General features: G+C 35.6%; 1 protein-coding gene across 2 annotated transcripts in view; it reads left to right on the top strand.

Moving 5' to 3' along the window:
• Positions 1–11,364, top strand: part of LOC135226732 (glutamate receptor ionotropic, kainate 2-like) — a 281,279-nt gene extending 269,915 nt beyond the window's left edge. For both annotated transcript variants that reach the window (XM_064266449.1, XM_064266443.1), the window contains exons 15-21: positions 1,215–1,352; positions 2,347–2,544; positions 3,779–3,881; positions 4,421–4,550; positions 6,200–6,324; positions 7,780–7,932; positions 9,313–11,364. In XM_064266449.1, coding sequence (XP_064122519.1) covers positions 1,215–1,352; positions 2,347–2,544; positions 3,779–3,881; positions 4,421–4,550; positions 6,200–6,324; positions 7,780–7,932; positions 9,313–9,474 — 1,009 coding nt within the window. In that variant the 3' untranslated portion in view covers positions 9,475–11,364. The remainder of the gene's footprint in view (positions 1–1,214; positions 1,353–2,346; positions 2,545–3,778; positions 3,882–4,420; positions 4,551–6,199; positions 6,325–7,779; positions 7,933–9,312) is intronic.
• Positions 11,365–11,700: the final 336 nt, after the last annotated feature.

The raw sequence follows: 11,700 nt of genomic DNA, 5'->3' as shown, positions 1-11,700 counted from the left end.
TCCAAAGGTATGACGCCGGGACCTATGAGGTCATTCAGCGCTGAAAGGGAAAATGAGAGCAGAAAGGACTGAGAGGTGCAACAGGAGAAAAACTTCGCAGTTACAATTGTCAGGAGAGGGTGGAAGCAAGATGGAAGAAAGAGAAAATAATTGGGGGTACAGTAAAAGGAATGAAAGGGGTTGTAGCTAGGGGCGGAAGGGGCGCTGCTAGGAACCTTGAGTAATGCTTACAGTGCACCGCGTGGGGTGCACTAACAGTGCTATTACCCCTACGGCGGATAGTCGCGAGAGGTGTATCATATGAAGTTTTGCTCTTTTGCTTCTTGTCTTCTTTACGTCCTGTAGCTTTTATTAGTCACTTTAATTATTTCACACACTTCATCGAATATAGAATCGTTTCCTTTTGGTCTCATTTCCTTATGTGACACTTTCAAAGAAATTAATTTTTTTTCTGTTTTTTATCCCTGTTCGGATATCAGAAGTTTCATGTATGCCTTCGGTACTAAGCATTATCCCTCCGTCACAATTTAGCAGTTATTTCTTTTTACTTGTTCTTATTTTATCTATCAACAAGTTTTCTGCGAAATCGTTCAAGACTTTTTATTTTACTTCTGGGCTTTTTATAAACTTGATATATACTTTTCTTCCCAGGTTTACTTAATTACAAAAACATAGTAGAATTTCTTTTAGTATTTGCATTTAAAGGAGATTTATCTTGCTCCCTTCTTCAAGTAAGTGCAGAATTCTCTCCTGACACTGATTTTCTTCTTGAGAATATGAAAGTTTAACTTAGTGAAATTTCAACCACGCTATATAGTACATCATACAATATTTATCCAAATATCCAAATATACCACTGATCCATTTTATATTCCATCTAATCTTTAAAGAAATCCTTCAAGTGACAAGGAATCTATATGAAACTGTCTCATGTAATATTTCGCTATTACAAATCTCTCTTAAGCAAGCAACAGTAAATCTATAGAAATCTCTTGAAAAATGTGACCATCACTGAAATCTCTCTTGCTACTTTATAATTCTGAGAATTTCTTGCTCATCACTTATTACAAAAACAACTCGTGAGCCTTTTTATCGTTAAAGAAAACTCTCATACCAAATTGCGACTGAACCAAAATCTCACGTAACCATTAACCTATGGAAAACTCCCCTGTAGCAAAAGAAATCTTTAATTAAGGAATTCCTTCTCGTTCCAGATTTACTCCCTACGAGTGGCAGAACCCTCACCCCTGCAACCCCGAGCCAGACACTTTGGAGAACCAGTTCACTCTTCTCAACTGCCTGTGGTTCGCCATTGGTTCTCTCATGCAGCAAGGATGCGACTTCTTGCCACAGTATGTAGGACACGAGGTCACTTGTCTTGCGCTATAAATGGCAATGGTTCGTTGGGGGGTCGTCTTATACGTCGAGTATAAAAATAAACCCTTAAATCTGAAGTGTCGATAGTTATGTCAATAGTTAGCTAACGTCACAACTATCGACACTGTAAACAAAACTCCTGTAATAACGGTAAAAACCGTTGGTAATTCAAGGGAATCACTAGCAACACAACTATCGGTATTGTAAACAAAACAACTGTAATTACAGCAATGGCCGTAGGTAATTACCATAATTAGACACTATGATGAACGGGCTCACTTTGTTACTAGCTTTATCCAGGGTATCATTATTCAAATACAGTTATCACAAGACCCCATCACTGCTACACCAACTATATATCAGTGAGAATAAAAGGAGGAAGAATGGAGCTTCGTTCAAGTTAAAAGCAGCAAACTTTGCAAAGAAACGTAATGAATGTGCTGCAGCAGCCAATATTGTGTAAGAATATCTATCTATCTATCTATCTATCGATTCATCTATAATATACTTACTACATACATACATATATATAATATATGTATATATATATATATATATATATATAAATGATAATATAAATATATATATAATATAATTATTATATATCTATATAAATATATATATCATATATATAATATATATACCTGCTGCTTTTAAAGTCTTAACCCTTTAGAAGGTAAAGAGATTCTGTCACCTTTTATCCCTTTCAGGTTCCTCACTCCACCTCTATTCGTCTCAAAATCTTGTTATTGCCCTCCCATGCTCTCTCTCTCTCTCTCTCTCTCTCTCTCTCTTCTCTCTCTCGCTTTTCATTCCTGTCAGAACGGGGTTCCTCTCTTCGTCAGTAGCACTGCAGAACCGAGAATCTTTCCCTCTCTGGCCCGTCTGTACTAAACAAATCCCTCTATTTGTCAAAATTACTTATCTATCTATTGATCTAATTCTGTTCTAACCCCGCCCACTTTCCAGAGCCGTATCCACACGGATGGTGGCCGGCATGTGGTGGTTCTTCACTCTCATCATGATTTCATCCTACACCGCGAACTTAGCCGCCTTCCTTACGGTAGAAAGGATGGAGTCGCCAATAGAATCCGCCGAAGATCTGGCTAAACAAACGCGCATCAAGTACGGGTCCTTGGCTTCAGGATCCACCACAGCGTTTTTCAGGTAAAGCGTCTTAATCTTCTTTGATTTGCTTGAAGTGTTTTAGGGAACGTTTCATGTATCCTTTTATTAGATCGAATTTATCTTCTTGAGTATTTTCCTCCAAAATTAAGCAAAGTGTTTTTTGTTGTTTGATTCAAGAATGCCTTCTGGTTTATTTAAGGCTGTAGCTGCGAATGCCACTCACAATGGTAACGAGAATGCAATAAATGACAGCTAGTGGGGAAAGAGGCTATGCAAAATGTTTAGAACTGCCAATATCTATTATTTTAAAGCCTATTTCTCTGTTTAGTATTGATTGTGATGCAACCTTATCTTACTACAAATACCGTTCAAGGAAAGGCATTGGTGCTACTAAATGTAGTTTTGACATAAAAAAACACCTTTATGAATTAGAACCTTCTTGATAATTCGTTGGGCGAAAGGGAAAGCTAATATTATACACAATTACTTATTAGATAAAAATTAGCCGATTATAAAGTACAAATACCAAATTCTAAAACATCTCCAGCACACTTTTACTAGTTTTGCTTTATCATCGTTTATTTTTCATTAAATGTAAATGAAAATCATAGTATTATTATCCGTAATCAATCTGGATCTAATTTAGCAATTCTCTTCCATAATCAAGAACATCCACAATTAAAAATTAAGCAATATACAGCACCTATATCTCTAACTACAATAATATCTTCGTCTTCCCTCATCAACCATATATCATTTTAACTTGTTTTTTCTGATGCTTCTTATAGAGAAAATGGGGTATTTTAGTGGGTTACTCAATTATTTTTGCTCCTGTGTTTTTGACACTTAACTTTTGTTGTTGTTGTTGTTGTTGTTGTTCACAGTGCCATACATGCGAAAAAAATTTGAATAAACAAATATAAACATTTTTGGGCAATAAATCTTCAAGTTATGCTTATTTACACATAAGACAGTCCAAAACTGTACATAAGTCCCTTCTATCTATCCAGACTTGGGTAGAGTCATACAGGATTTTTTTTTTTTACATTTTTACAATTTGAAGTCTACAATGCCATAAAATCGATGAACAAAATTATCAATAAACCAGTCTAAAAATTTGTTTAGCAATATAACTTAGATATGTTTATTTAGCCATAAAAACAGTCCAAAAATGTTAATAACCCAAATTCGATCATTCCTCGAAATTCGGCGGTCGGCGGCCCCCTTAAAAAAATTCAACTGCTTTTGTCTTTTGGCAACTATTCCAACAAAGGGATTCGAACTTGGACACTTACAAGAGGATGTGGGCTTTCATGGAGAGCACGACGCCCTCCGTCTTTGTCAGCTCCAACGCTAATGGTGTCAAGAAAGTTCAGGTGGGTTTTAAGATAAAGAAAAAATTAAGTAAATAAGCGAGCGGCTCAGTAAATGATAATATATATATATATATATATATATATATATATATATATATATTATATATATATATATATATATATGGGTGTGTGTGTGTGTGTATTATATATATTATATGAACTAATCAATTACTTACGGTAGATTTTGGCACGGAAATTGCATACTTTTTTATATGCAATAAATTCCTTGGAGGTGAACAAGAAATTTTTGGAATTAATATTTTTGTGTTATTAGCCATTGTTACAGTGAAATTATTTAAAAGTAGTTGCAAACAGGAAATAAATTGACTCAGTTTCTAATTATTAATTGTGATGTCTTTTTAAGTGAATTTCAACAAAATAATCTTTCAAATATGCTTCATATGATCTGACAGAACCATATTCCATCAACCTGTGCATATTCTATTTAACTTGTAAATTACTCCTAATAGAATATTCCACCCTGTCAGATAATTGTCTGCCTAATAACAACTCCGTACCACTTATATTCCCTTGTGCAGGAAGAAAACGGCCATTACGCCTACCTTATGGAATCGACGTCGATCGAGTACGTGGTCGAACGCCACTGTGACTTGACGCAGATTGGAGGACTACTCGACACAAAGAGCTATGGTATTGCTCTTCCTCCAGGTACTTCGACCAGGTCTCTCGTTGACGATAGTCCCGTTTTCTTTGCAGCTTCTCATTTTCTTTCAGGAGTGTTGGTTAGCCTCCATTAGTTCATGAAGACTCTTATTCATATGATTGATCGTTAGAATGATTAAGCTTGCTCCCCAAAACAATGATCATAGATGATGACAGTTTTAATTATTCATTCTCCATAGGAACTACTTTGTGAAATACGATTTTTATATGTTATATTCACAATATTATGAGTAATAGCTCTTTATATGATAATTAAAGAAATAAAATTTAAACACTCAAAATGATTCTCAGAGATAATTAAGATTCAGCTGGTGTTCTCATAGGTTACTACAGTGGGCAATGATTTATACCCCGCGCTATTTGTTAAGCTACAGATACTGTATCATTCCTATTCCAGTAGATTTAATTACAATAGTGCGGAATTGAACGTGACGTGATAAACCAGTTATTTAAGTAAGAATAGTCATTCTATAAGTACGAAGAATTAGTGCCTCGTTGTTAACATGGTATAATCTGGTTAACCTTCTGGAATCCATGCAAAGTGTCATGAAGTAAAACTCAAAAAAATCTTACAACAAGTTAGAAATTTCAGTGCAATGTTCTTCCTGGTTTACTAGGAAGGTGAGACTACCCCTTGGCGGGTTGGTCTCATGTTCCTATACTCGGTTTTTTTCCATCTGTCCACCCGCCTGTGGTGTTTTTGTATGGTAACACTGCGTCCCGGGCTTTAGATAGTTACATTCAGCTTACATTCAACGATTATAATAATATCATATTTCGAATATTAACGGTGTAATTCGCATACAGTAAATTGTTAAAATACTTTTCAGTTGCTAATGTACACCCAGATATCCTTTTATTTACCTAAAACTTACACATAGCGTAACTATCTAAAGCCCGGGAGGCAGTGTTACCATACGCAAACACCACAGGCGGGTGGACAGATGAAAAAAAACAGAGTATAGTAAACCAGGAGTTGGTACTGAAGAGGTTGAGGTTGGTGTAGTACCGACAGAGTAAGAGAAAAAGCTTGGTTATGAAAAGAAAAACAATGCAATGAAATATGATTTTATAAAATGGATGAATTCTGCTATAGATTAATCAAATGTCATGACGCTGAGAAATATGCTGTATTAGGTAAACGGGACAAAACACAATAAACTTCACATCATTGTTTGACAAATACAATTTCAGAATGGCCACCGAGATAAAAGTCAATGAAATATGGTGCAAAATAATACGACAGAATGGAATACAATAAAACGGTTCTTGCTGGTATGCCATGAAATATGATGCGAGGCAATTCTATGGAAGACATACAATAAAACAGTGCTTCTTAATATGCATAGCTATACAATATAACGCCAGAAAATACACTACACTACGATAACATGCCACGAGACAATATGCAACGGGAAAATTCGAAAGCAACATTAAACTAACATAAACACTTCCAAGCATCAGAACTTACGGAACATAAACGCTATGAAAACAACATTACCGAACGAGAGATTCAGAACACTAAACGTTTGCGAACGTTCAGAAAGTCTAAATGTTTGAACGTTTACATTGCACTCGCCCGCCGCTCTTATTCTCTCTCTCTCTCTGTCTGTCTTTATCTCCGCGAATTACAGGATCTCCTTACACAAGTGCCATTAGCAGTGCCATCTTATCCTTGCAAGAGACCTCCACGATTCAGCTCCTGAAGAGAAAGTGGTGGAAAGAGAGGAAAGGCGCCGGGAAATGCAACACCAGTAAGGTAATGCTGTGAGACATTTTCACTCATTTCCCAGTTTGTCTTTCGTGACAAATATTTTGTTTGAATGTTCCGTAGTCTTACTCCAGTGGGCATAAAGTCACGATTTCCCCATAATTTTGGATGCTCCCCACTGTAAGCCTCTAATCTGAATTAGGAAATAAATAAAATAATCTCTTCCGGCTGGGATTCGAACGCAGGCATTCGCTGTAAGAGTTGGTCAGTGATAGAGCTTTCGCATTGTAGAGAATTAGAATTGTGTTCACTCTCCTTTTAAGGGTGCCAATTTGAATTTAATCCAGAAAAGGAGAACTTCATTTGTTTTCTACTTTGGATTCGAGGCCTTTCAATAGAAACTTTATTCAAGCCTATATATATCTATATATATATATTAATATATATATATATATATATATATTATATATATAGATATATATATATATATATATATATAATATAAATATATATATAATATATATATATATATATAGTATATATATTAAAATAAATAATGTAACATTATGAAAGAAGTTATGTATTATTTTATTATTATTATTATTATTATTATTATTATTATTATTATTATTATTATTATTATTATTATTATTATTATTATCGAGCTTACATGCAAAGTATTGAAACGTGTCCGTACGGATTATGATTATCTGTACCTTTTGAACAATTATTTTTTTTTTTGCCAGAGCAGAATATTTCTCTGCCAAAGAAAGCAACGAATGCCATGCAAAGCAACGCGTAGGAACAAAAGCCAATTCATGAAATAACATTTTTCTTTCGCCGCAATTGTCAGAAAACCAATAACGTTCTGGGAAAATGCTTAATGAAACATTTTTCATTCTTTCTAAGGACTGCGTCTGTCACATGAATAATTAAAGGTATCGGAAATCGGAAGTCGGGCATGACAATGCAGACATGGATCTTTTTTTTCAGTTTTTAATTGCTCTTCCCGAAAGACATAAAAGTCGATAAGTGCGTCACATAATCTTTTGTTAATTGCTGCATTTGCAGTCAGATGCCGAAAGGCGTTTCATAGCTGAATTTGAAAAATTTTTGATCAAATTTCACCAACTTGTATGTAAAACATATAAAAGTATATTTTGTGAGGCTCATCGAAAATTTTCAATCTAATTTTTTGACATATTCTACATAATAACTATTCGCGTAAAGTGAACTGAATACAATCACATTAAAAATCATGGAAACATAAGACAGTTTTTACGATATATGATACAGACTAAGATAAAGGATGTGACTTAAAATTCATCAAATTTCTATTCATATATATCTGATTAATTTAAGATTATATTATTTTGTGTATTTATCTAATTCATTGCTATTCTCAGCCTCAGTTTTGCTAATGACCTTTCCCTAACGAGTCCCTCAAAGCTTGCTGGAATTCCTCGCCAACGAAGGCTTATAAAATGTACTTCTTCTTTCCAGGACGAGTCTGGAAGCAGCAGCATGGCCAGTGAGCTGAATCTGAACAACGTGGGCGGAGTCTTTGTGGTCCTCCTCAGCGGCATGGGGCTGGCCCTCGTTGTGGCTATTGGAGAATTCGCCCTCGAGTGTTGGGACATTTCCAAGGAGGACGAGGTAAAGTTTTTTTTTTCATTTTTTTTTATCTTCTTCGTTTGATAGGTTGAAGACTTTCATCCTTTAACTAAAGTAAGACAGTTTCGCCTTCGTTCAATGGGTTGAGTTGAATATAGAATTTAGGCCAAAGGCCAAGCACTGGGACCTATGAGGTCATTCAGCGCTGAAATGGAAATTGACAGTAAAAGGTTTGAAAGGTGCAACAGGAAGAAAACCTCGCAGTTTGCACTATGAATCAAGTGTTAGGAGAGGTCGGAAAGTAAGATGGAAGAAAGAGAATATGAAAGGAGGCACAGTAAAAGGACGAAAGGGGGCACGCTGCAAAGAACCTTAAGTAATGCCTTCAGTGCACTGCATGAGGTCCACTGGCGGCGCTACCTCCACTACGGGACCATCGTTCTATGACATTGAAATTAGTTTGATCTCTCAACTAAGGTCATTAGCGTCTTCTGTATATCGAGAGAAAAATTAGCTTAATCTTGTAACTTAAATCAATTGCCTCTCATGAGTTTCAGAGGAAATAAGTTTGATCTAGTAATGAAGACAATGCCCTCATCCTCATCTGATAAGATACGAGTTCTATCTTGCACGTAAGGGAAAGTCATTTCATCTTCACTCAACGGGAATGAAGATATATTTCCTTTGTCTATTATTCAAAAAAAGCTCGTCTCGTCACAAAAGTTTCATCTTGCTGCTAACGCCACTTTCTTTGATGGTGAAAGTGTCCTGCTGTTACTAAAGTACGTTTTCTTTACGGGCGATATCATAAGCAGTATTAATTTATCATTATTATATTTTTCGTTACTACAATTATTTTCTCCATCTTCCGCGTTTGAAAAGTCGACCTCTCATTGAAATAGTTTTCATGTTATTAAAATGCAAAATCTTGCCATTTACTCATTTCTAGTCTCCTGCTGCGTTGCATTGGAGCGATAAATCCGTGAAACGTGAACATATTGCGTTGGCGTTTGCTTTAGGTTAAGCCGACCTCCTACGGGGCAATGCCCTTGAACAAAGGCGGCCCGTAAATGCTTAAAAGTGCTAAAGGGCTTCATAGGCCTGATGTTGACTTCTGGATTCGTATAACCAGCCGAAAGGGCCGGCGTTACGAAACACTGAACGCTGATGTATACTACGTATGACATACGTTTTGCGTCTGTCTACTTGTTCGTGATAATAATGAAGTAAAGGTTTTTATATATAACTAATTTCAATATATTAATTTTGAGCTGTTTTTTGACGAATTATCATAATGTAACCCACATCCTTTTAGTGCTTGTTAATGATAATTTATAGGTATACTTTATTTACATCCCGTGATCATCGTCGTTTGTTAATTTACTAATCCACATCATCGCTCTCCCATTCGTGTGCCCACAGGTGCCCCTAGCAGCGGTTCTCAGCAAAGAGCTCAAATTCGTCTTCAAATGCAAAGGGTCGTCGAAACCCGTCCGGAAGAAGGACTCCGAGATCGACACCGGAGACAACAACCTGTACAGCACCGAGACTTACGGCTACGGGGCCAAGAACCCGCTCACATGATTGCCGGACGTGACGTCACGCTCTGACGTCACGGGTGATCACGCTCCATACCCTCGGATTCCCCCGAGCTACGTGCCGACGCCGCCCTCGCCGGTGGGCAGCGTCAACGCCGTCGATTTGCATCCGAACGCATCGTCGTCGTGTGTGCCAACGGTGCCGCACGGACCCGTGCCCTCTTCTTCGTACTGTACCCACAGCTGCGAGTCGAACTCTCCGGCGCCCTCCGGGTATCAGAGCGAAGATGGGTTCGAAATAAGCAGCATAAGGCAGAGGAAGAACTAAAGAAGTACACAGAGAGCGATTTCAAGAATTTGTCTTCATGTCTGGGTTCCAAGAGCTGGGATTTCTTAGAAAACCTAGTCTCGATTTTTTTTTTTTTTTGCTCAAAACCGAATTCGACATATCTTGGGAGTTTTTGTTTCTCACAATAAAATGAGATATATCACAGAAGAATATAACCAGGCATATCGTGACGGATTTTATTTTTCGAAAAAAAAGTCTGATATAACCGCTCTCTTTTTTTTCTTCCGAAAATAAGAGACATGTTTTGAAGAAAGCCACCAATGTGGTAACTTCAAGAATCTTGAAGGAAATAATACATAAAACAAAGATGTCAAAACCTTTTTAATAACAAAAATATGATTATACAGTTCTTCCTTTTTACGTTACTTAACAACGAGAAAGTTGTCGAGGGTTGAACCAAAGAAGCTCTTCTTGTTGTCTCTCTCTCGGCTTAACGGCATATAAATACGTAATCACATATAAGACTAAATAAAACTTATAACTTTCTATGAAAGAGATTTGCGTATATTTTGATATATCAAAATGAGTGTATGCGAATTATATACTAGACTTGGTGACAATATACTTACTACAAAGACGACTATATAATGGAGTGTAATATGCATAGTTTCTCGCTTGATTTAACAAACATTTTTAAAATTTTTTTTCTTATTTTCCAGTTGTAGGTTTTAATACAGTAGTTCAGACCTCTTTTTGGAGTGTATCGAAAATATTTCAATCCTTCAATAATTTAATTATTTATTTTGTTCTGTTATGTTGGTGACACCCCCACCCCCCTTTTTTTTGTAGGAAAGTTCAAGGCCAAGGCCAGCCTCCATCGAACCAAAGAATACCATTGTAATATATATCTTTGTACATAATAAATCTTAATGTTATAAATACTCTTAGGGAGGAATAAAAAAAGGAAATTTTTTGGAATAACGTAGCGATATACTTTTGTATCAAAGTTCTGCTAAGTGGAAGTTCTATATATATTATAATTTATGTAATGTATGTATCTAGTACAATGTATCCTGTGTAGCGATGATGTATAGTTTTGTTTGCCTCGGCTTATTTTTGTCTTCGAAAATACGAGATGAAGGTTTGGTATTCCAAATAAACTTAGAATAATATGAACAGAATTCCGATCTGGTCTTTATATCACGATTACCATTTGCGAAGACTCCGTCAGAGAGTCTGTCTGCTTCATTCAGAGCTAAGAGCAGATTCTTAATGGAGAAGGAAGCCATAATGATTATAAGAAATGTGTTGAAGTTTTTGAAAAAGTACATGAATCAATTCATACGGGTCCGTATTTATTCTCTTAGAAGGCCTTGATGTATGGCTGCTCATATACGCATCATTATAATAATAATAATAATAATAATAATAATAATAATAATAATAATAATAATTAATAATAATAATACAAAAAGGGTACAAATAAGTGCTAAAGTCATACAAATTGTAATAAAGAAGATGACAACAACAACAATAGCATATTATTACTAATAATAATAATTATAGCATTATGTAAATGAGATGGAATATTAATATTTTCCATTCAAGCCAGTAGCATATTATTACTATGATATATAACCCTTTTCTAACCAGATATTTATGTATTCTTTGTTAAAGAGACTTTCTATGTATGGAAATTTTATGAATAAAGATACATGATACAGGGAATTTCCTAACCTGGTAAACTCATCCAGCGCTCTTTACCTTAGGATATAGGTATTTGAAAATAAAAAAAAAATGGAAAAATAACGAAGAAGTTGATAAGACTAAGTTGACAATATCCAGCTTTTGAAGAATGATAGTTTTCGTGTTAGAAAATAGGAGAAAATTTCTTTAATAGGTCCTTTGTGTCCATCATCCACATAAGAAAAATGCTGGCTTACACGGATTATGGAAGTGTTTTATTTGTGTAATCATTGATGC

This window comes from Macrobrachium nipponense, chromosome 20 (genome assembly GCF_015104395.2).
Source record: "Macrobrachium nipponense isolate FS-2020 chromosome 20, ASM1510439v2, whole genome shotgun sequence".
Taxonomy (NCBI): Eukaryota; Metazoa; Arthropoda; class Malacostraca; order Decapoda; family Palaemonidae; genus Macrobrachium; species Macrobrachium nipponense.
The sequence above is the reverse complement of the archived record's forward strand: the minus strand, read 5'-3'. Positions and strand labels throughout refer to the sequence as shown.